We start from the raw sequence: 25114 nt of genomic DNA, 5'->3' as shown, positions 1-25114 counted from the left end.
TTAACACCTGAATTTGAAATTTTTTTTTATTTCCAGGGCTTAGTCAAAGTAATGACACTTTGCCCCATTGAGACACTGGTATGTAAGTCTTTGGGTACTAAATGAGTTACGGTGAGAAATTTTAATATGTAATTTAATCTTTATTTGGTTTATATAACCATATTATTTGTTCCATTTTAGAGGAAGAAGAGTTTAGCTATGCTTCAGTTGTATATTAACAAGTTGGATTCACAAGGCAAATATACATTATTTAGGTATGTATCAAGAATGGTTAATTGAGAAGTATGTGGTTGATTAAAGGCCAAATTAATGCTATTTGATTATAACAGGTTTTAGTATTTCAGTATATTTTTAATGTAATCCAACTCGATGTGGAAGCCATATTATAATAAATTCTCTTATCTGTATGGGTAGAGAAAGAAGGGTTAGTCAAATACTATGGATACATATATATTCCATGAATAATAGTATATGTTTCAATTAAATTAATTGAAATACTCTAAAATTGACTTAAAAGATTAAATTGAGATTGATCAGGCTCCTGCTAGAACTTCACATAGTCAATAATCTCCATTATTCACAGTTGAAATGAATGGTTCTGGAGTTATAACTGTCTATTCACTACAATTTAATAGTTCAGTTTATTAATAGTGCTGTTTGAGGGGGACAACATTCTAGGAGCACTCTGGGTTAAAGATCAGCAAACTTTGTGTAAAGGGCCAAATAGTAAATACAGGCTTTATGGGTCACACAGTCTCTGTGGCAACTGCTAACTTTTTCTTTGTGTGGATGAATGTGTTCCAATAAAACAAAACATGCAACCGGCTGTATATTTGGCCTTCAGACTTTAGTTTGTTGACACCTATGTAATAAAAATGAGTTAACAGATTTGGGCAGTGTTAAAGTGCTAAGAAGTCTTGGGATTGGTCATTAGCACTCCTGATCATGTCTTTTCTTCATTTCTACCAATAGAGTCTGAGTGGGTTCATGAAATCTCAGTTTGATGCTGAGGTCTTACACCAGCTTAGGTCTTATTTCCTGTTCTGATCTACTTGTATCCCTACCAAAAAATCTTCCCCCACTTTTTTTTCTTAAGCTAGTCATACTGAATTTCCTTTCTTTGCAATTAAGTTAGTTTAACCAAAGTAGTCTACTTTCACAGGGAATAATTTGGGGAATTTTTAGGCTAACACAAGTGCCCATTGTTGCCATGTTAAATCATTGCAATTATATGCATAAAAAGATTCCAAATTGGTCTAACATAAATTTCTTGTTGGAAAGCTCCAGTTAGAATAGAATTTGTAAGAACAATAAACATTAACAGGTGACTTTGTAATTGGTTCATCACCTTGCTAATTCTCTTTGCTAGTCTTTGTATTTCTAGAAGTAACGCATGGCCCATTTGAATTTATAGAATGTTCATAATTATTTATTTATAATGCAGTCCAGGATAATGTCAAATGTATCATTATTTTGCTTTTAAGGTGCTTATTGAATACAAGCAATCACTCAGGTGTGGAGGCCTTTATTATTCAAAATATCAAAAATCAAATTGATGTGTCTTTAAAGGTAAGAGCATAGCTAAGGTGTCAATTATCAATTTATTTTTTAGGATATATTCGTTTGTGGAATATATTAATGTGGGTATTTGTCTTAGGGACTTTATCTCTAGTATTAGGGAACTTATTTCCACCATTTCTTTTTTTAAAAACCTGAATTTTGAAATTTTGTTGACTACAGATTTAAATTGTATTAATTCTTTGGGCTGATGTAAATTCTCTTTGTTTTGCTATATACTTCTGGAATATTAATGGAAGCTTAAGTCTAATCTGTTTCTGATGCTTAATAATTTGATATTGAATTCAATTTCCAATTGAAAACACAGTAAGAGAAGAACACACCAGTGTTCTGAAACTGGTATAGTTTGTTCTGGGTGTCTGGAAATAGTGAATGAGAGTGGAAATTAAAGTTTAAAAAATGTATTTTAAGTGTGTAATGTTTTTGTAGTATCAGGGTATTAGAAAAACACATGAATTTATCAAGCTGTTATTTAAAGACTTCCCCAATTTTTCTTTTGTTTTTCAGAGAACATATAACAAATGGTTTACAGGACCATCACTGATTTCCCTTCTAGATTTGGTACTCTTTCTCCCAGAGGGTGCTGAAACAGATCTACTGCAAAACTCAGACAGGTGGGGTAACCATCACTAAGGGTCACCTAACAAATTAAGAATAAAATGGGAAACCTCTGCTTAGGGAACCTAAACTTAACTAATAAAACGTAGTTTCCTGTGATTTTATGATCTATTGTTAATTCATAAAATTACATAAGAATTTTCATGTTTAAGTAATTAAATACTATGTAAAAACAAAAAACTATTCTTTTCAGAAATATGACCAACAGTATGATTTTGTACCTTTGACATGCCCAGTATTGCAATGTAACTCACAGAGATTTGTGGCTATAGCCAAGAAAAAAAAAAAACAGGAATTTTTAAATTCGGAAAGAGGTGATACTCTCAAATATTAAATATAAAAAGACTCCCATGGGAAAAAATGATGAATCATAATTTTCACAATTGTATTTTGTGAACTTGAGGAAAAAGAGTGTAAGTTATTACTGCTACAAAAGATACATATAGGGAATAGTTTCAAATGGCAACATAATTATAAAAATATACCCAAGTTTTAACTTAATTTATTGATTGAAATTGCTATCAATTATATAAAACTGTACTGTAACAAATTGTGTATTTTTAATTAACAGGATAATGGCTTCATTAAATTTATTGAGATATTTGGTTATCAAAGATAATGAAAATGATAATCAAGTAAGTGAATTGTTTGAAAAAGAAACTGTGAGTATATTCAAAATGTATAGGGAGTGTTCAGGTTTTCTTATCAATACCTATTTAAGCCAATATTTAATAACTTAGCCAGCTACAAAGGCTGGGAGAAGTGCCAACAATTATTCTGAAACCTCAGGTTAATTCTCAGGAGCCCTTACGTCCCCATCCAGCTTCCCATTCCCTTTCCTTTTCCTGGTGAACCTCTGCCGTTTTGCTGTAAGCATAGCTTAGCCTTGTTAGGTCGATAAAAGTTATAGGTCCTAAATTACTAACCTTTTGGAGATCAGCATATATTTGGATGTCTTGTTCAGTTGCCTCCATATGTCGTTCGTAATTTAAGTCTGGGCTATATGAAATAAGATCATCTGATAATTTGATGTACCCTCATCAGCATGACTAATTGAAGCATGTTAGCAGCACCTTTTGAATAATGTGTAGGAAGTTGGATTTTTTTTTAATAGTGCATCATTAGGGGTATTCAGTAAAGAAAACTGTTTGAGGGAGATTTGTCATACAGTAAATTTACATTTGCTCTTTATCTTTCTCTCTACCTACTCTGTTTTAATAATTGTTTTTCCTGTATGTGTCATTTCTTTAAACTTAACTACCAGAATCACATGTGTTGTTAATCTGGTTGTTTTGTTTTGTTTTGTTTTAGAAAGTAATAAAAGAATGAAAGTAATTGAAGGGGATTGAGAGATATTATGATTGGCACACATGGTGTGTGGGGGATTATGGGGAAGACAGTGTAGCACAGAGAAGGCAAATAGTGACTCTGTGGCATCTTACTACACTGATGGGCAGTGACTGCAGTGGGGTATGGTGGGACACAATAATATGGGTAAATGTAATAACCACATTTTTTCATGTGAAACCTTCATAAGAGTGTATATCAATAATACCTTAATTTAAAAAAAGAATGAAAGTAATTGATATTTATATAAGGATGCCAAAGAATTTTTTTTCTAAATTTAAGTAAATCATGATTTGGAATGAGAGGTATATGAGAAGAGTAGTAGTTTCCTTCCCTCTTGACTGAATCTAATAGATTCAATGATGTGATCTTCTAGTCATCCCTCTTCAACCAAAAATAATTATTTACTATCATTGACTAATGCTTACTCTGTACCAGAGTACTTTTTTCCTCTAACATCTTTTGTGAACATTTTCAAATATACAGTCAAGTTGAAAGACAGTTTTACAGTGATCACTGATTTACCTACTACCAAGAATCTACCATTAGCATTTTACTCTATTGTGTATCCTTCTCCTCCACCTGTCCATCTGTCTCTTATATTTTGATGTATTTTAAAGTAAACTACAAACATCATATTTTACCCCAAATATTTCAGCATGTATTTCATTAAGTAGAGTTAAATATCTGTCAATAATTTTCATTTAAAGTAAAATTTATGTAAAATGAAAAGCACAAATTTTAAGTATATGTTCACTGAATTTAACAAATGCACAGACCTGTGTTATCCAAATCCTTATCAAATATAGTACATTATTATCACAAAAAGTTCTCCATGTCCATTCTCAGTTAATTCTGACCTCATCATTCCACACTTACCCCACCCCTGGATAGTGGCATCCACTATTGTGGCCAGGTGCTATATTATCATTTATTGTTTACAATGCTGTATATATTCTTTTTCACTTTTCATAAGTAAATGTATGCACAGGAAGGATCTTTAACTTGCAGAAGGGCACATGCCTAGTAAGTGGTAGAGAGAGCTGTGACCCCAGGCAGTGACCTGAACCTTTGAATCACAAACTAAATCCTGACTCCTAAAGGAGCTTGTGATAAAAATAGAAAAGATAAGTAGAATTCTGCAGCAAGGGAGGCCCTGAGGCTTCAGGAATGTAAGGTAAGGGTAAAGTAAGAGTTTTTAGTTCTTCAGTAATCAGGAAGGGCCAATCTAGAGATACCTGATTTGTCTGACTGGAAGAAAAAAAAAATCTTCATTAAGAGTGATAAATTCATTAAGGTATGGAGCACAGTGTACGACAGGGGTCAGCAGTTGAGCCTCTGCCTAAGAGACAACACTCTACAGTGTCTGCTATGAAACTCTCAGATATGCTGCTTCATTTTTATTTGGCCTGAACATCGTATGGAAAGAAAAGGATATAACCAGCTGATAGGCTGCTTTCTATATGGTTTTCAGAAAATTTTCTTAGGGATCAAATTTCCAAGGTATTGCCATGTGAGTTAACATAGAATTACCATACCAAGGAAGTCAGCAAAATAATCTAGTCCAAGATGACAATATGATATCTTTGAGGCAGCTTAGGAGCCTGTGGCTCATGAAAGCATGTCTCCCAAGTGCAATTACAATAGGTCATGTATATAAATGAGAAATCTGTCTACTGTAGTTAATCAAAAAATGACAGCTTCTGAGTTTTTAGAAATTTTGACTAAAGGAGGAACAAAATGACATTCTAGTGATGCTGAGTAGTTTTATTCTTAAGGACTCCAAACAGTACTATTTTGACAAGTTAAGTGTGCTGAGAGAAGGTAACTAGTCAGATGAAAAGCTGAAAAGAAAGGTATATACAGGAAAAGTAAATGAGAACAGAATCATTCAAATACAAAATAAGTGTTTCATAATTGAATAGTAATCCATTTATTTTTCTATTTCAGGTTATTGTCAACTGACTTAATCTTTTCATAAGTCATTCCCCTCCTCATCCTAGTATTTCTTATGTCCTTACCTTTCTTCATAGGTTATAGGTACCTTCTCCCATACTTCAGTGTCACAAAACTCTTCTTGAACCTCTAACCTCCATCTCTACTGGTAAAACCAACTTAGTTTTTCAACACCTAGTGTTTTCTATTACTTGATAGGTTATCTTTAAATAAGTGTTAGTTATTTTGGGTTGAAATAATTTATGCTAGTGCACAGTCCAGAATAATTTTATCCCTTCCCTTCTATTTTATCTACTCACATCTTTTTCCATCCACCTGCTTACCCATTCTTTTTCCTAAGTAATTTGTGATTGTAGTATGTAGAATGAAAGCAGAGTCAAGGGAAACAATCTGAGATCATAAAGGCCACAAGTATCAGGAATTTTTAAAAATTGAATTAATGTAATGTATGTATATATGCTTTTCATTTAAGAAAAAACTGTTTTAGTATCAGGCATAAAAACACATAATTCTATCAAATCCATATTTTGGATTCTCATTTAAATTATTTCTTGAAGATTAAAACATATCCCTTATGTGTTGTTTGCAGAGCCGGATGGCTTCAGGTAATACACATCCCTTAGTATTACAATTAATAGAAGTTCTACAATATTACTTCATAATGAAGTTATAAATAAGGAGGAAGGGGAAAATTGGGTCTTATTCATTTTCTTCTTTTTCATTATCATGGTTGACTATATCCTTTGCAAAGTCTCTGTCTTCTGGCAATACATTTCACTGTGGCATAGAACTGCCTGGTCTTCCTTCTGTGAGATAAGCTTCAGTGAATTTTGAAATGTCAAGTTAAGCTTTAAAACTGACAAGATTTCAAACCTACACCTTCAGTGAATCTACTTGTGTATAAAATTAAAAGCAAGCATTTGTGAAAACTTCAAATTTTTATCCTTATTATAACTTTTAAAAAATCTTAAGTTACTTTTTCTGGACATTGAAGATGTAAGAAATCTTAAAATGCTTTCCTTTGTAGTATTTTTTTTAAAGATCTTAATGTAAGAGAGAAAAATACTCTTATTTCCCCAGCTTGTTCACTCCTACATGCTTCTAAAAATGTTATAGTTGCTAATCATATGAGATTTGTGGAATTTTACTGAACAGAATGTGCAACAGATTTTCTGTAACCTAATTTTGGCACATGTTCTGATTACCTGATTATAAGTTTTATGACTATGGGTTTTGTATTAAAGTAAATTATTGCCACTAAAAACAGCAAAAGTCTGAATAAAGACTCCTGGATTTTCACTGTCCAATACCATAGACAGAAGCCACATGTAGCTATTTAAAATTTAAGTTATTTTAACATTTTTAATTAAAAAATTAAGTTCCTCATTGGCACTGGACAGGGCTATTCCAGATCACCATATCTCAACATGTAGTCCTAGGCAAATCACCTATGCATTTGGTCATTTTTTATACATACGCAAATTCCTGGGTTCAGCTCCAGATCTACTCAAAGCCTCTGAGTAAAACACAGAAATCTGCACTTTTAACTAGCACAGTGAAGTTTGAGAAACACTCTCTTTATATTAGGAATTATGAATAAAGTCTATTTTATGAGATACATGTATGTGATAAAAAGATTAGAACTAAATGATAATGAAGTGCTATACATTAAAACTTGTGGGATGCAGCTAAAGTAGTACTTAGAAAATTTTCTAGCTTTAAGTGCTTATATTAGAAAAGAATAAAGAATTATTGATACATTTCTGGCAAGATTGATTTTAAAAATGCATGAAGACACAATATGTTAATAAAAAGGGGAGTACAACTAACCCTTGAACAAAGGGAGTGCACACCAACCCCCCACATGGTTGAAAAGCCACATATAACTTTGACTCTCCAAAAACTTTATAATAGCCTACTATTGACCAGAAGCCTTACTGATAATATAGTCTACACATATTTTGCATGTTATATATATTATATATTCATTCTTATAATAAAGTAAGGTAGAGAGAAGAAAATGTTTTCCATATTATCGCTGATCTCCAAAAAATTTTCCAATCTATTTATTGACAATAATTCATGTATAAGTGGGCCCACGTGGCTCAAATCTGTGTTGTTCTAGGGTCAACTGTATGCATACAAACAGCACAGATTGAAAAATATTAGTTACATGAAAATATACAATAAATTAGGAAACTTCAATGAAATGGAATTTCTTAGAAAATATAATTAACAAAACTGCTACAAGTAATGTACTTTAAGAGAAATCACAAGGTCACAATTTTTCCGTAGTGTCAAGAAACAGATCCTCAGATCTTATATAAGGTATTTTAAAGACTAGAAAAAGAGTAGCTGTGACTAATGATGAGTCTTATTTAGTAAGATAAGACCTCAGTATCAACACATGCAAGAATAGTATGCTGAAGTAAAGTTAATAGGCTGATCTCAGTTATGAATACAGATATGAAAATTAACAAGCCAAATCCAGCAAAAAAAATTTTAATTCATAGATCCAAACTGGGTTTATTCCAGTAATGCAAGGTTAATGTAATACTTAGGTTAAAGAAATACTCGATCACTCAATAACTACAGAAAAAACATTTGATGCATTTAACACAATCATAAAAATTCTTAGTGTAGGAAATATTATTTACAATTGCAACAAAAATATAAGATACTTAGGAAAATATGAACAAATATGTGTGTAAAACTTCATGGAGAAAAGTGTACTTTATAGAAAGATATAAAAAAGATGTAAGTAGAGAATTGCATAATGTATGAGGGTGGTAACTTGGTATCTTAATCAGTTCCCAAACTAAAAATTCAGTATAATTCAAATCAAAACACCAGTTGAGCTTTTGAAAATGAAATTTGATGTTTTGATTATAGTTTTCATGTGGAACAGTTAAGGGCCAACAATAGCCATGACAATGTTGTGGAACGAGATGCACAGAGGAAACTTGAGTGTACACACATCTAAAGATTAGCTATATTTAGTGAACTGAAACACACTGGGTCATTAAAACTTAAAGTGGAAATTTTTCATAGGAATGACAAGTTACAGTGCAGAACTGGGGCAGCTAATCTTTTTAAACTGTCAGAAGCACTACCAAAGTTGTATTTTGTTTTGGAAAGATTGGATATCCAAGGAAATCCTTCTAGGTCTTATATATTATAAAGGTGGTGAAATTTTTATTTTAAATTTATACTGAGTAGTTGAACTCTTGAGGCTTCTTTTAGTGATCAGAGCTAAGCATGACATTCACTGTATTATGTCAACCTAAGGAAAGTTCTAGCTAGGGTATATGAACTTGAATAATATTCATATTTTTCTAGTTGGAAAGCAATCTCATTTAGTAAGTGTTTTCAAAGATAATACCTGAGTAGCAAAATTGACATATATGTATGTGTGTATATATATATGATTTTCTGGCATGTGTAAGAAATGAAATTTGAAGCTACAGGAGAAACATGATTGTATTTCAATATGTTAAACATATCCATAGGTTGCAGAAGACATTGTTATGGAAAGAAGGCTTAAATGTCATGGCTTGACCTTATATATGTTCCTGACATTATTGAATATAGTATAAATGAATATAGTCCAAATATAATAAAATAGGATACTGTTATTACACCTCATTTCTCTGTTGTAAACTTCTATTACTTTCTAAAGGAGAAATTTCAAACATTCCAGAAAAATGTCTGATAAAAGATATATTTGCTTTTTTAAATCCTGTATCAGTACTTAGGTTAAACTTGCTGGCTAAAGAGGATTAATTTGTGAGGCTTAGTTCTTCATTTACACCAAAGAATGAGTATAAAACATTAAGTTTACATTCATTTTGGGAATATGGTTTTGAAGAATTTATATTACTATGTAAAGTGTGAAAAAAATATTTCAACTTAGACAAACTTTTTTAAAAGGAAACCTTTCCCTGTAATCTGGAAATAAGTCCTGTATTTGGTATGGGTTTTGTAAATATTGTCTTCCAGTCTATGGCTTGCATTTTCATTATCTTAATAGCATTTTTCTCAAAAGTAAGAAATTTTTAGTTTTGATGAAATACAGCTTACCAATTTTATTATTTTATATGACCTACATTTTTTGGGTTCTAACAAATCTTTAACCCAAGGTCACAAAGATTTTCTACTAGGTTTTCTTCTACAAGTTTTACAGTTTTAGATCTCATATTTAGTTCAAGTAAACTTTATATGGTATAATGTATGAATTACAGTATGTTTTGATGCCAGCACTATTTATTGAAAAGGCTACCCTTAACTTGAATTTTCTTGGCATCTTTGTCAAAAATAATTAACCATGTAAGTATGAGTCTGATTTTATACTCTATTCTGTTCCATCAACCTATGTCTGTTCTTTTACCAGTACCACACTGTCTCTATTACTGTCTCTTTAGAGTAAGTCCTCAACTCAAGTAGTGGGAGTCCACCAACTTTGTTGTTTTTCAGAACTGTTTTGGCTATTCTACGTTCTTTGCTTTTCCATATAAATTTTAGAATTATTTGTCAATTTCTACTTATAAAGGAAAAATGCTCCTGTGTTTGTTCTCTATTCTCAATACTTCACTTTTGACACTTTGGTCACCAGATGTGTAGAGATTTTTTTTCCCATCATCAAACAATTCTGTGATACCAGCTGAGTATCTTACAATTCAATTCAGTTCTTACACTATGTACTTGGAGATAGTGTCAGATTCCACAGGTTAGGGCTCAATCCCACAGCATTCTCCCCCTGCCCTCCCCCCAGTGCCAATCACAAGTCCAGTAGTGACCTGTGCTTCAGACAGACTGGCGATAAAGTGGTGGTTCCCTACTCAGGTTTGATTAATTTGCTAGGGCTACTCACAGAACTCAAGGTAACATTTTACTTAGTAGATTCCCTGTTTATTATAATAAGACAAAATTCAGGAACAGCCAGCTACATGGAAGAGATGCACAGGGCAAGTTAGGGAAGGAATGTGGAGCTTCCATGCCCTCCCCAAAGCCACTCTCAGCACCTCTATTCATCAAGACAGAGGCTCTCTAAACTCTATCTTTTGGCGTTTCATGGAGGCTTCATTCACTACATAGGTATAACTGATTGAATCATTGACCCTTGGTGATTGAGCTCAATATCCAGCCCCTCTCTCCTCCTGGGAGTTTGGGGGATGGGGAAGCTGAAAGTTCCAGCCATCTCTGATCACAAGGTTGGGTCCCCTGACAACCAGTGCCCATCATTAGGGGCTTTCCAGAAATCATTTTCCTCATGGTTGAAAGGGGTCTGTTATGAATAACAAGACACTTTTACTGCACTTATCACTTACAAAATTCAAGGGTTTTAGGAGCTCTATGGCAGGAACAGGGCGAAGACCAAATATATAAATCAAATATCGTACTACCAAAAGGCTACAGTTACGATTCCATTTATGTGACATTCTGGAAAAGGGAAAAAATCATATAAAAAAATCAGATCAGTGGTTGCCTGAGGGTGGGGGAAGAAAATGGACTACAGGGGCACAAGGGAACTTTCAGGATCATGGGAATATTTTTATAGTGGTGGTTATACAGATATCTTTGTCAAAACTCATAGGACTGTACAACTAAAAAGTTTATTTTACTGTATGTGAATGATACAATAAACCTGACATTAAAAAATACAAGCATACTTAAGATTTTATAGCTTCAATTCCAGACCATCACAAAAAGCAAATATGGCAATAAATGTTACCTTGAGTTCTGTGAGTAGCCCTAGCAAATATAAATTCAACTCAATTTTTTGGTTTCCCAGTGCATATGAAAGTTATGTTTACACTATAGTGTAGCCTATTAAATGTGTGTAGCATTATGTCTAAAGAAAAAACCACGTGTATGTCTAAATTTGAAAATACCTTATTGCTAAAAAATGCTAACTATCATCTTGTTCAGCAAGTCATAATCTTGGGGGCAGAGGGACTTGCCTCAATGTTGATGGCTGCTGACTGACCAGAGTGGTGGTGGTTGCTGAAAGGTGGAATGGCTGTGGCAATTTCTTAGAATAAGACAATGTAGTTTGCCACATCAATTGACTTTCACAATTTCTCTGTAGCTGTTTGAAAGCATTTTAACTCACATTAAATTGGAGTCAGTCCTCTCAAACCCTACCTCTGCTTTATCAACAGTTTATATAATATTCTAAGTCCTTTGTCATTTTAACAATCTTCACAGCATCTAAACCAGGAGTAGATGCCATCTCAAAAAACCACTTTTGCCCATCCATATGAAGGAAATCCTTATCTCTGCAAGTTTTATCGTTGAGATTGCAGCCATTAGGTCCCATCTTCAGGCTCCAGTTCTAATTCTAGTTAGAATTAGATTCTTGCTATTTCCACATCATCTGCAGTGACTTCCTCCATTGAAGTCTTGAACCCCTCCAAGTCATCCTTACAGGTTGGAATCAAGTTATTTTGATATTTTGACCTCTTTCTATGACTCATGAATGTTCTTAATGGCATTTAGAATGGTGACTACTTTACAGGTTTTAAAATTACTCTGCCCAGATCCATTGAAGGAATCACTATCCATGGCAGCTGTGGCCTTGTGAAATGTATTTTCTTAAATAGTAAGATCTGAAAGTCAAAATTACTCCTTGACGCATGGGCTGCAGAATGGATATTGGGTTAGCAGGCATGAAAACATTAATCTTGTACATCTCCCATCAGAATGCCAGGTACACTATCATTGAGCAGTAGTAGGATGAAAGGAATCTTCTTCTGAGCAATAGGTCTCAACAGTGGACTTAAAATAATTCAGTAGACCATGTTGTAAAAGTAGATGTGTTGTCATCCAAGCTTTGTTGTTCCATTTATAGAGCAAAGGTAGAGTAGATTTAGTATAATTCTTAAGGGCCCTAGGGTTTTTGGAATGGTAAATGAACACTGGGTTCGACTGCAGTAGCCCCTAACAAGTCAACCTGCTTTGAAGCCAGTTACTGACTTCTCTCTAGCTATGAAAGTTCCAATAGAAGTAAACAGGTTTTCAAGTAGTCTGGTTCTTGTTAAGGATAATTGGGTTCTTAAGTTTACCATTTTTACCTCTTTACCTTTGTACTAACTTCGGGAAGTTAATAATACCAATGAATCATTCTGACTTCCTCTTTCTTCTTTCTCTCTTTCTCCCTTTTTTTAAAGGCAAAATGAAGACTTTATTACCCCCCCTCCATTAAATACTATAGGAGGAAATGTTCTTAGAATAAAAATCCTCTAATATATATGGGTTACAGAATAACCCTAAGCTATCCTAGACAGGTAAAAGCTCCATCTCCATTGATCACCAGTAAAGTCCATAACAGCCTTGTGTTAGAAAAGTTTCTGTCAGTACGGAAAGGAAATAATCCTCTAGAACTAGGTCTGTGACAAGCATATCGATTGGAAGATCAAAGAGTTGAAGGGATATATACAAGGTATAGTCATAGTGGGGATGGTTTATAGGGAAAGAAACATCTTGGGTCACATGGATTATCCTCAATCTTCTGGTAGATAAAACCTGTTAAGTTACAGATCTCAAAACCAGGAGCTGTTCAGTAGTACTGACCAAAGTACGTTTTGTTTTGTTTGGTATTCATATAAAATAACTAGATGTAGTAATTAAGGTGTTATTAGACAGTAAACTACCTTGAAAGGCAAGGATCATCTCTTACTCATTTCAGTTTCTCCAACTCTCAACATACGTTTAATAGTAGGCAATAAATGTTGAACCAGGTAACTAATTATTTCATTAATTCTTCTGAACAGACTGGATTATGGACAGAACTTGGAAAGATTGAGAATAATTTCTTAAAGCCACTCCATACAGGACTTAATATGTCAAAAGCACATTATGAAGCAGAAATTAAAAATAGCCAAGAAAATAGCCAAGGTTGGTAATGTGCTGTTTCACTTTTGGTTAGGTCTAAAAATTAGTGATATTTCAGAACTGTCATTTATATTCAGAATAAACAGCTTTAAATCTTGTACTTGTCTAATTTATAGCAAACAAGGAGCCATGACAGCTAAGTCATTTATTTATAATTAAAATTATTCTTGGCTGATCTATAAGCCAGTTAACATTGAACTTGAGTTAACAAAGATTTAAACCAAACTGAAGCATAGTCTGGTTTAAAACTTCAAGGTCTGATTAAGAATCTAATTGTATTACAAGTAAGTGTTTGGTATCACTGAAATTCTTGAGTTCACCCCCCACCTCGCCCTCAAGTAAGTCTTTACAAAATACGAAAAAGAAATCTTAGATCCAGAATTACTTTTTAAAGTCAGCAATTCTGTTATAATAATCTTGTGATCTTTTCCATATAACTTTGGAAGTATTTCTATAGGCATTACTAGAAATTTTGTCTTTTAGTTTAATGGATATAATTTTGACCATACACTGAAGGAAAAAGTTTAATCGATTTTCATTCATCCTATGCATGCCAAATAATGCTGTTCACCTAAATAAATATTTACATGTTACAAAAGCTTGATATTTTTATTATCTTATTCTTGATTTAAACATATCCTGAGCTATTAAACCATAAGACTTAATTGACAGAAATCTTTTAAAGTTAATGAATGATGAAATAACTTACAAATTTATTACTGAAATCTCAGTTGTTTTAATGGTTAAGTGTGACACACACGACCTTTTTTTTCTTACAGAAGTCCAAAAGTCTAAGGATCTTTGTTCTGTAACTGTAGGTGGAGAAGAGATCCCTAACATGCCTCCTGAAATGCAGCTTAAGGTAGATATAGAATTTCCCTAAGCTACAATCAGCTTATCTTTTCTGTTTTGTTTTGTTTTGTTTTAGCAGTAGCATTAATAACACTGATTTTTTTTGGCATTGTAGGTCCTACATTCAGCTCTTTTCACATTTGATTTGATTGAAAGTGTTCTGGCTCGAGTAGAAGAACTCATTGAAATAAAAACAAAGTCTACCTCCGAAGAAAATATTGGGACGAAATGAAAGTTCCATTTCCTAAATAAAAATTAGTAAAATACTGTTTTCCATTGTAATTTATTTAATACCTTCATAAAAATTTTTCTCTAGAACATACACCAATAGAAAAATATTTGTAGCTTTTCTGCAATGACACATCATGGATGAGTAGTATTCTTTGGTTTTAAAAAAGATTACATGTAAATAATTTCCATATACATATTCTAAATACTAGAAAATCCAATACAAACTAATAATTTTGTATTATAATTTCATAAAATGTAGTTGAATTACTGTCACTCATTCATACAGTTGTGAGTTTATAAAAATACTGATATACTTTATGTTCCAGTTAGATGCTTTGTAAAATTTCTTTTATCAAACTGGGTATCATAGTACTGTAAGAATGGAGAGAGGAGTTTTCAGTTGGGCCACCTGACTGCTTCTCTTCTTTTCCCTGTTTTTCCCTGCCTCAAGAGGAGCCTTAGAGAGCAGAGTCCCACCTGCCATCTTTCAAGTAGCAGGTATAATGTGAAAGCATCTGCAAAGATTAATTTTAGAAATACTGGCTGTCCTTGTGGAAAAGCATATATTCTTCCTTTAGTCTAAAGGAGTAATTAGAAAATGCTGTATTTTTATTTCCTAGTAAATATTTTATCCATCCAACTTAATTTGTATCATTAAGAAACTACATCTGAATTTTATAATATATGTATGTACCAATTTTTCCTAAACATTAAAGGAATTACTCAATAGCACTGAATATCACTTTTAATTGTATATATTTTATTTTAAATTTTTAAAAATCTTTTAAGTAAATAAATATTCGAACATTATATAAACCAGTCTAACTTATATATTTTTCCAAAAGAACATTTATAATTGGTACTCTAAGTTGGGTTAAATGAATCACTACTCAGTTTTATCTTTTGAAGTGTCTTCCAAACAGGACTTTGCTCAATGATGTAAGCTTTAGTTGTTATCATTCTGTAGCAGATGCCGTCTATGTTTGGTTTGGAGGTAATCTGAAAGGAGATATAAACATGCCACATTATTTAAGGAAATCAGGTATATCACCACATCTAAAAACACTTTATTCAACTAGTACTGAATCACCTATGTGCTAAATACTATGTATTAATTACTAGAGTAACAGAGTAAATACCTGATTTCTAAGAAATTTAAAATAAGCAATTTTAAAAAGTAAGAGACTAGGGAAGAATTGCTTTAAGAGAGCTGTTCCAAGTGCAAGAGTAGGAGCACCTATCTGCCTAGGGGCACAGTTCATAGAGAAGAACAAGTGTGAAAAGGAAGTGGACAACTGGTGGATAGCATTCTATAAAATAGCATGTTTGCAATCCGACAGTTCATGACTACAACCTGACCAGGATTTATACTTTAGAACTTGAAGGAAGAGTTAAGTAACCAACAGGGCTAACACAATGTATATGACCCAAATGCTCTTTTTGTCTTAAAATGAGTCATTTGGTAGTAGCTACTTCTCTAGTAAATTAAGAAGAAAGGCTGAGTGCAGGCTTGGGAAGAGTCACATGCTGAAATAGCAACTTCTCTGAGAGGAACAGAAGCAGAGTATTTGTCAGTCTGCTCAAGAAGGTGTGCATTTTGAAGTCATCAACCTTAAAGTGTGAGTGTGTATGTACGTATGTTATTTTCCTCAGATGACTTACCTTAGCTATAGTACAAATAAGATTTATAGCATTTACTGGGTTGTGTACTGGAAGTATCCGTAAGTTACTACCCAGGAATCTGAAAAACAATTCATAAGTTAAATAGATCAGACAACTTACTGACATGTTATCTTAAGTGGAAAGGAGAGACAAACCTCTCTCATTATCTATTTATTCATTCATGCCCTGCCTTACTCCATGGAGGATTTGATTGGGCTTTATAGCTAGAACTCAACTGCTAGGAAGTGTTCACTTTTGTTTTGGTCCTGCCAGAGAATCCCATAAATCACCATGAACTCTGAAACTTGTCACCAGGATCCCAGAATAGCCATTTGGCCTGTGGTTTTATTAAATATGACAGGTTAACATTACAAAGGTTATCTTCTGGCAAAACATGACTCACCTGAATAAAAAACTGAATGAAGTAAACAGTGTAATTTAAGAAAAGTAAGTCTGTAGTGCTAATCTTTCATACCTCTGCTGAATCCTAAACATCAGTTTCCATTCCTCAGGCCCATGGAAGGCAGCAGACAGAACCAAAAAACTATTTTGGTGAATGTTAACAAACTTCTCAATTTTGGCTAGAAATATTTCTTCAGCGGACATAAAGCATTCTTTAGCATCCATCAATAAAAATGCAACTCCTAGGAAAGGTCAATAACATAACATGTCACTTTGTCATATTGATCAAGTTTTTTTGTATACTCGGTAAAATCAGTAAAAGAGTAAAAGTACCATAAGTATAATGTAGCTCTAATGTTCCAGGCCCTAAACCCATATGCAGTCGAAATTACTATAAAATTCTTAATACAACAAGATTATTTAGGTAGGTAGTTCTCTGAAATGCTCTGTATGAAACAATGACTTTTTCTAATATTTAAGGGGAAAAAATGTTTTTGGTAAGTAACCATTTTCTTTTTCAGACTAAGGCACTGTCCACAATGAAAATATACCTAATTTTAGTTAAAAGTTAATTTTCCATGTTATGATTTTTAAAGGCTGGGAACCAACTAAAGAAAGAGTCTTAAGCAATCCTTTAATTAGTTCTTGGAGAAAAATTTGTACTAGAACATTAAGTATTGTATCAAGTAATACACTCTAAGCAGATACCTAGGATGTATGAAATAGTTACAGGCCTATAAGAATAGTCCTAAAGGAAACCTGATCTAATTATAGCTCTTTAAAAGATTAGGGGAAGACAATCTGAGGAAAGTGATTATATTATTATTATATGTTAACTGAGTGAACCTAGGTAATTTATATAACCTCTCTGAACCTAAGTTTTCTCCTCTGTAAGACTGGAATAGTTCTTTAATAGGTTTGTAGAAAGGACAAAATAAGATAGTGTATATGAAGGGGCCTAGGCACATAGTGGGTATTCACCAAAAATACTTAATTTCTCCCTAGAGAGCTCTCTCTCCAACCAGGAAGGACAAGATTGAGGTTGGACCACTTTGAGCCTGGAGGTCTATTTCTAGGAGCTTTTGAAAGCTGTCTTCCAAAACCTCTGCTGGAGGACAGGTCTACTTGCAAAGCTTCTAGTAAAATCCTTCACCTCCACCTCTTTTATCACTTCTGTCATATCCCAAGCTCAAACCTATGTTTTGTAATGCCCCTTTCTCTTCTCTCCAGCCTTCTTATACCCTAATCTAATTTAAGTTCCTGGTACTGTGCCCATGACTCACAGCTGTTTACAATTTCAGGAATATTTATTTGTCCCCATTTAGTTACTATTTGTTTATATTATATTCACTAAACTTTTGTACAAAATCATGAAAAACATTCTCTTATGTTGTTTTGTATATGGATTTTGACCAATGTTACGATGTTTTAGTTTTTTTAATGCAGGTAATACTGTTAAGTATTGGTTACTGGGGACATGGCTTTTTTCTACTTTCATCTTAGTTCTAAAGCAAATTTTTACCATCCTCTACCAGATACCACTGGTTCAGCTTTAGTTCAACAACTATAACCTAAAAAGGGATATATTTTGTAATTAGTCATAGGCACAAGATTTTGCAGCTGTGTCACAGTTTTATATATATATTACCTCTCCCCAAAAATAATACCTTAAGTTTATTGGTTACTGAACTAAAAAATTATCAGAACTTATACTCACATATTTTATAAGAAACTTAAATCAAGGCAGTTAGCAAATATACTATACCAGAAAGAGAAAATATAATTGATCCATTTTCCACTGAATCTGAATACCGAATCTTGTGGCTTTGATTTTCTAGGGCAGTCGCAACTTCGTAACTCTAAAAAAATTTTTCAGAAATACAAATTTAAGACCTGCTTAGAATAGTTTCATTAAAACTAATGAAAAATTTTTAATTTTAATAGCTTCTTTTATAACTATACCACCTAAAGATTTGATTATCTAAAGAGACACCAAATGTCCTCTCTATGGAGACAAATTTTTTTAAAGAGCAAAAATACTTAGTTCTACTGAAACACACTGATTGTAGGTTTGGAAATGAGTTGTATACTAGTTATTTTACTTAGGCACAGAAATTAAAGGCAGTATTAAAGAATTAACCTGTAAGAACCAGAGCAAATGCAAACTTTCTTTTAAAAGGACAACTTGAAGATGGATTCTGACATGCATTAATATATAACTGGAAGGTGGGTGGTGGTGTGTTTCTTAGATGGTTGACAGAACCATGATGTGCCAAAGAGAGTAGAAGGAGACAAGCAATTCTTCAATTTGTTTACATTGCAATTACTTTTAGTATACTTTTAAATCTTTTAAGCCTTAGGTGAGTGGACAAATGTACTGAGGCAGCAACAGGACTTCTAGGTTAAATACTATTTCAAAAATAATCTAATTTCCTATTCTAGCCAGGTAATTAGATCATTTCACCCAAGACATCACAATGAAGTGAGTGATAGTGTTTCTTGACTGTTTAAAACTCAAGCCTGTTATTCTCCAAGTAGATAAAAACCCTTAGGTATATTAATTTTATTTTATGTTTTGCTTCAGAACATGTATATCTTAAGCACACAGGCTGGAATTTATGTATAAAATATATGCTTCCTTTTCCTGCCTAATGAGAGTATCTTGTACCACTCAGGTCTTGAACAAGAGTTCATCTAAGGCTCTTCATATGAGTTTGCTTCTGCTGTTTTAAAATTAGACATTGCATCCAGCAATGGCAGACTGAGTAATTTAGGTCAGCCCTCCTGCTGAAGGAAACTAGAAAAGCTGGACAGTTTAAAAAATCTGTTTGAATGCATCAGAGAGAGAGGATAGTGAAAAACTACAAGGCAAACATCTAAAGAGAAATTCAGAGATATGAAACCAATATTTAGGCCATTTTTTCCTGAAGGCATCTGCCAATTCAGGAAAAGGCAGATAAGAGGGTGAACAAAGCTTCTGACAAAAGTAGAACAGCTCTCACAGGGACTGCAGCCTAGCTTCACACAATTCAATCCCTGAAATTGTATTAAGGTGATACAACTAGTGCTCCCAAGCAATTTGCAGAAGCACTCCCTAGAGCAACCTTTCTCAATCAGGTCTCATGTGAACTATAAAACAAATGATTTGAGTGATAATATTTTCAATTCTCCCATAACTAGTACCATTATAGATGTGTAGGAGGTAAGTTCATTTACTATATATAATAGATGCGTTAGGACTTGGGTTGCCAGATTTAGCAAATAAAATACAGAACACCCAGTTAAAATTGAATATTTTTTAGTATAAGTATATCCTATACAATATTTGGGATGTACTTATACTAAAGTCATTATTTATCCGAAACTAAAATAAGTGTCCTGTATTTTATCTTGCAACCCTACTTAGGCATTAGGGGTTTAATTTTCTTGTAGAATTAAGGCTTCTCTAGGGGAATACAATACTATTCCAGGTCACAAGTCATTTCTAAAAACAATTTTTCAAATACAAATTCCAACAAAAAGTAATCAGATGTACAGAGACAAAAGACAACCATCAGAAACAACAGACAATAGAAATAGACTCATAGGAGATACATATATATTGAGGTTACCAGATATGCATCTTAAAATAGCTGTTCACTATGTTTAAGAAGTTAAAAGATACGCTTGAGAATTTTGGCAAAAAACAACTATATAAAAGGAGGTGTAACATGTGAAAGAGGAGAGCTTCATAACATTTGAGTCATATCTTTAAAGTGAAAAGCAGTTTATTAAGCAGACAGGTGAAGGAAAAAAAAGACAAATGTGAGAAGAGCAGAGAAAGAAAGAATACCATAGGCAAAGTATTCAGACCTGAAAATAATGATTCTTATATGGTAAGTGTATAGTGTGTATGAATCAGTTCATTTGGGAACAGCGTTAGGAATAACTGCTGGCAGACTGTGAGAGATGTATGCCAGGCTAATGAACTTCAATCATATCTTTTGGGGAGCCAACTAGAATTATAATAAAAACAATAGAAAAAAAATAAGTAAAATTAGAAAGCATTGAATTAAGAAAATACAGATAATTTCAAGAGTTAGTTTTTCAAAATAACCAGGAGTAAAGAGTAGATCTTCCAAAATATGTTTCATGGAATTAGTCCCATAAGATGTTCCTTATTCAGGTAATATTTGTAAACACTGAATATGATTTGGCTCCTTTTGGGGATTTACAATTCGTTTGAGCACATTAAAGCCTCTGAAGAATAATGTAGTAAAAAAAAACTTAGTAACTTTTTTATCAGCATTCTAAATAAAATCCATTATAATACTTTTTCTACATAACCTCTATTAACATTCTATAACATCTGTTAATATTCTGTAAAACTAGTGCTTCTGTCTTGCAAATCTCATAAGGAAGAAAATAAACAGAAAGGAGAAAAAGCTCTTAATAACTGATAAGAGTATATTTGAAAATAAAAAGAATGCCAATATGAAATTTGTAATTACAGAAACGGCAATTTCATCAAGTCCAACTTAATAAATTTAATTACCCCTATGAAATGGGTACATTTTCAAAAAGTACGTAAGTCATGAAAATTGACTCACAACATAGTAAAAAACCTAACAGAGCAAAAGCCATAGAAACCACTACTTTCTACATTTCTTAGAAGATTACCAGCACAGAAAATTTAATGGGAAAGCTCCTTTATATTTTAAGGAACACATAATTTCCATACTGTGTAACTGCATAGATAAAAACAAAGAAATAACTCTTACTCCCTACAAAAATAGCATTTAAAAAACAGTCATTAGTAAATAATAATTCAAAAATAAATTATCAGTAAACCAAATTTTAAGAGAATATGAAAGAAAAATCCATAATGACCAACTAGTTTAATGAAGATATGCAAATATTAATCACTTAGGTTCTTCTCAGCAGATAAACTGCATTTGAAAAACGGTACACATTTCTGATGGAGAAAAATTTCATAAATTAAGCTTAAACTATTTTACAGCGATAGGAAACATAAAAAAATAAAACACTGGTGTATTCACATTAAAATCAGAAAATAGCTGTTAAACTTGGTTATATAATAAAAACAGCTGCCTTAATCAAAGTAAAGTGGAAGTAAAATTTTGCACATTTTTTACAAATAACATAATACTGAAAGGCAAAAATCCTGAGAAAATCTGTAATCAATATAACACAAATGTATATTATTTTCAATTTTAAAGATTAAAAATGTATGTAACTTTTATGCTAATAGGGAAAATACACAATTATAAAATAAATGAAAATAAGGAATATATAGGAAATGTTACTCTCCCTTGTCATCAAATAATTAAAAATATCAAACTAGCAAAGATTTTTATAAAATGACATCAGAATCGTCAAATGTGAGGCTGTTAATCCTCTTAATATGCTGCTGATGGGAGTGTAAATTAAAACATTCTGGACAGTAATTTTACAATACATATCAAAGTCTTAAAATGTGCATGCTTCTACTATGCTGATGGACAGTGACTGCAATGGGGTGTGGGGGGGGACTTGATAATATGCATGAAAGTAGTAACCATAATGTTGCTCATGTGAAACCTTCATAAGATGGTATATCAATGATACCTTAATTTAAAAAATGCATGCCTCTTTTTTAATCCAATTCTAAGAACTTTTCTAAAATAATTTGTAATAAAAAGATTTATCTGGGAGGGGCTTAAGATGGTGGCGTGAGTAGGGCAGGGGAAATCTCCTCCCAAAACCATATATATTCTTGAAAATACAACAAATACAACTATTCCTGAAAGAGAGATCAGACGATACAGTACAACAGCCAGGCCACATCTACCATTGTGAGAACTCAACATCTCACGAAGGGGGTAAGATACAAAGCTGTGACCTGGTGGGACCTGAGCACTCCCCCAATCCCAGCTCACTGGCGGGAGGAAAAGAGTCAGAGTGGGGAGGGAGAGGAAGCACAGGACTACTAAATAAGGAGCCCTAGTAATCTACACAGGGAGCACAGACACACATTGCATGGTGTATTGGATATTAGAGAAACGGAAGGGTAGGGTCCGAGATGGAGACTGCGTGTGGGTCCCCACAGCTGGCTCCCCTGGGACAAGAGAAAAGCAGGCACTTTTTAAAAGTCTTAAGGGGACAAGGGCTCAACAGCTGAACAAAATTATCTCAGCACACTCAGCCCAGGAGGCTGGGAATATTGAGGAACTTCAGGGCCCCTAACCCCCTGGGGGGTAAAGCAGCCCTGAAGCCCCTCATGGTGATAAGCAGCCTGCCATTCATCCCCCCAGCCGGCGTCGCAAGTGAACCGGCTGACCTGCCATAGCCACGGAGCAGCTAGAGAGTGGCCCCACCCAGAGCAACTACACAGAGTCTCCACCCAGTGTGCAGCTAACCAGGACAGGCAGTGGGAGCCAGAGCAAGGTCTGGAAGGCATGAAGGGGTGTCGTTCTTGCAGGAGAACACACCCAGCACGGTTGTGACCCCCCTGCAGTGTTCTAGGCTAGCCTGAGGGCAGCCCCACCCACCGGAGCTCAGGAGATTATTCCAGAGACTGCCTCCCAGCCTGTGGGTAACCGGCACAGGCAGCGGAAGCCAGAGCTAGGTTTGGAATGCATGAAGGGGAGCCATCCTCACAGGAGAAGACAACCAGTACAGCTGCAACTCCCCACAGTGCGCTAGGCTATCGTGAGGGCTATCCCACCCACCACAGCTCAGGAGATTATCCCAGAGGCTGCTCTTGGTGTGTGGGTAGATGGCACATGCAGCGGAGAAGGGCAAGGTCACCAACAAGCAGGAAGGGACTTTGTTCTCCCAGCTGACACCCATGCCACCTGCCTGTAACCACTTCTATTGCCATGAAAAGGCAGAAGAATCTGGTCCAGTCAAAAGTCACTCAGGCAACTCCAGAGAGAGGGCCTGGTGAGATAGATATAACCAATCATCCTGAAAAAGAATTCAAAATAAAAGTCATAACCATGCTGATGGACCTGCAGAGAAATATGCAAAAGCTAAGGGATGAAGTTCGGAGGGAGATAACAGAAATGAAACAATCGATAGAAGGGCTGAAGAGCAGACTGGATGAGGTGCAAGAGACTGTTAATGGAATAGAAATCAGAGAACAGGAATACAGAGAAGCTGAGGCAGAGAGAGATAAAAAGATCTCTAGGAATGAAAGAAAATGAAGAGAACTGTGTGACATTCCAAATGGAACAATATTCACATAATAGGGATACCAGAAGAAAAAGAGAGAGAAAAAGGGAAACAAAGGGTCTTTGAAGAAATAATTGCTGAAAACTTCCCCAAGCCGAGAAAGGAAATAGTCTCTCAGACTATGGAAGCCCATAAATCGCCCAACACAAGGGACCCAAGGAGGACAACACTGAGACATATAAAAATTAAAATGGCAAAGATCAAAGACAAGGACAGCAGCCAGAGAGAGAAAAATGATTACCTACAAAGGAAAACCCATCAGGCTATCATCAGACTTCTCAACAGAAACATTACAGGCCAGAAGAGAATGGCATGATATATTTAATGCAATGAAACAGAAGGGCCTTGAAACAAGAACACTGTATACAGCACAATTATCATTTAAATTTGAAAGAGGGATTAAACAATTTCCAGACAAGCAAAAGTTGAGGGAATTTGCCTCCCACAAACCATCTCTACAGGGTATTTTAAAGGGACTGCTCTAAATGGAAGTACTCTTAAGGCTAAATAGATGTCACCAGAGAAAATAAACTCACAGCAAAGAGAGCAGACCAACCAAATAATAACTAAAGGCAAAAAATAAAATCAAATATCCACAAAAACAGTCAAAGTAAACACAAAAGAGTACAGAATAAAACACCTAACATATAAAGAATGGAGGAGGAAGAATAAGAAGGGAGAGAAATAAGAATCATCAGAATGTGTTTATAATGGCTTAATAAGAGAGTTAAGTTAGATGGTTAGATAGTAAAGAAGCTACCCTTGAATCTTTGGTAACCACAAATCCAAAGCCTGCAATGGCAATAAGTACATATCTATCAATAATTACCCTAAATGTAAATGGACTGAATGCACTGATCAAAAGACACAGAGTAATAGAATGGATGAAAAAGCAAGATCCATCCATATGCTGCTTACAAGAGACTCACCTCAAACCAAAGATATATACAGACTAAAAGTGAAGGGATGGAAAAAGATACTTCATGCAAACAACAGGAAGAAAAAAGCAGGTGTTGCAGTACTTGTATCAGACAAAACAGACTTCAAAACAAAGAAGGTCACAAGAGATAAAGAATGACATTACATAATGATAAAGAGGACACTCCAACAAAAGGATATAACCATTATAAATATATGTACACCCAACACAGAAGACCTGACATACGTGAAACAAATACTAACAAAATTAAAGGAGGTAATAGAATGCAATGCATTCATCATTTTAGTAGAGACTTAAACACACCACTCATTCCAAAGGACAGATCAACCAGACAGAAAATAAGTAAGGACACAGAGGCACTAAACAATGCACGAGGACAGATGGACCTAACAGACATCTACAGAACTCTACACCCAAAAG

The 25114-nt window shown here is 34.0% G+C and overlaps 2 protein-coding genes across 7 annotated transcripts in view; one reads left to right on the top strand and one right to left on the bottom strand.

The window, feature by feature from the left end:
- Nucleotides 1-14515, top strand: part of GLMN (glomulin, FKBP associated protein) — a 40108-nt gene extending 25593 nt beyond the window's left edge. For 3 of the 4 annotated variants that reach the window (XM_036906558.2, XM_057500416.1, XM_057500415.1), the window contains 8 exons: nucleotides 37-78; nucleotides 181-254; nucleotides 1485-1569; nucleotides 2086-2192; nucleotides 2768-2831; nucleotides 13272-13395; nucleotides 14172-14254; nucleotides 14360-14515. In XM_036906558.2, the coding sequence (XP_036762453.1) occupies nucleotides 37-78; nucleotides 181-254; nucleotides 1485-1569; nucleotides 2086-2192; nucleotides 2768-2831; nucleotides 13272-13395; nucleotides 14172-14254; nucleotides 14360-14476 (696 nt within the window). In that variant the 3' untranslated portion in view covers nucleotides 14477-14515. The remainder of the gene's footprint in view (nucleotides 1-36; nucleotides 79-180; nucleotides 255-1484; nucleotides 1570-2085; nucleotides 2193-2767; nucleotides 2832-13271; nucleotides 13396-14171; nucleotides 14255-14359) is intronic. The other variant, XM_036906557.2, reaches the window with a different exon arrangement.
- Nucleotides 14516-15214: 699 nt separating this feature from the next.
- The window catches only part of C4H1orf146 (chromosome 4 C1orf146 homolog), a 32986-nt gene continuing 23086 nt past the window's right edge, over nucleotides 15215-25114 (bottom strand). For all 3 annotated transcript variants that reach the window (XM_057500417.1, XM_057500418.1, XM_057500420.1), the window contains 4 exons: nucleotides 18305-18398; nucleotides 16613-16781; nucleotides 16138-16216; nucleotides 15215-15474 (listed from right to left, as the gene is read on the bottom strand). In XM_057500417.1, the coding sequence (XP_057356400.1) occupies nucleotides 15340-15474; nucleotides 16138-16216; nucleotides 16613-16781; nucleotides 18305-18398 (477 nt within the window). In that variant the 3' untranslated portion in view covers nucleotides 15215-15339. The remainder of the gene's footprint in view (nucleotides 15475-16137; nucleotides 16217-16612; nucleotides 16782-18304; nucleotides 18399-25114) is intronic.

The sequence above is a fragment of the Manis pentadactyla genome, chromosome 4 (genome assembly GCF_030020395.1).
Source record: "Manis pentadactyla isolate mManPen7 chromosome 4, mManPen7.hap1, whole genome shotgun sequence".
Classification (NCBI taxonomy): Eukaryota; Metazoa; Chordata; class Mammalia; order Pholidota; family Manidae; genus Manis; species Manis pentadactyla.
This window is presented reverse-complemented; position numbering and strand designations above follow the sequence as displayed.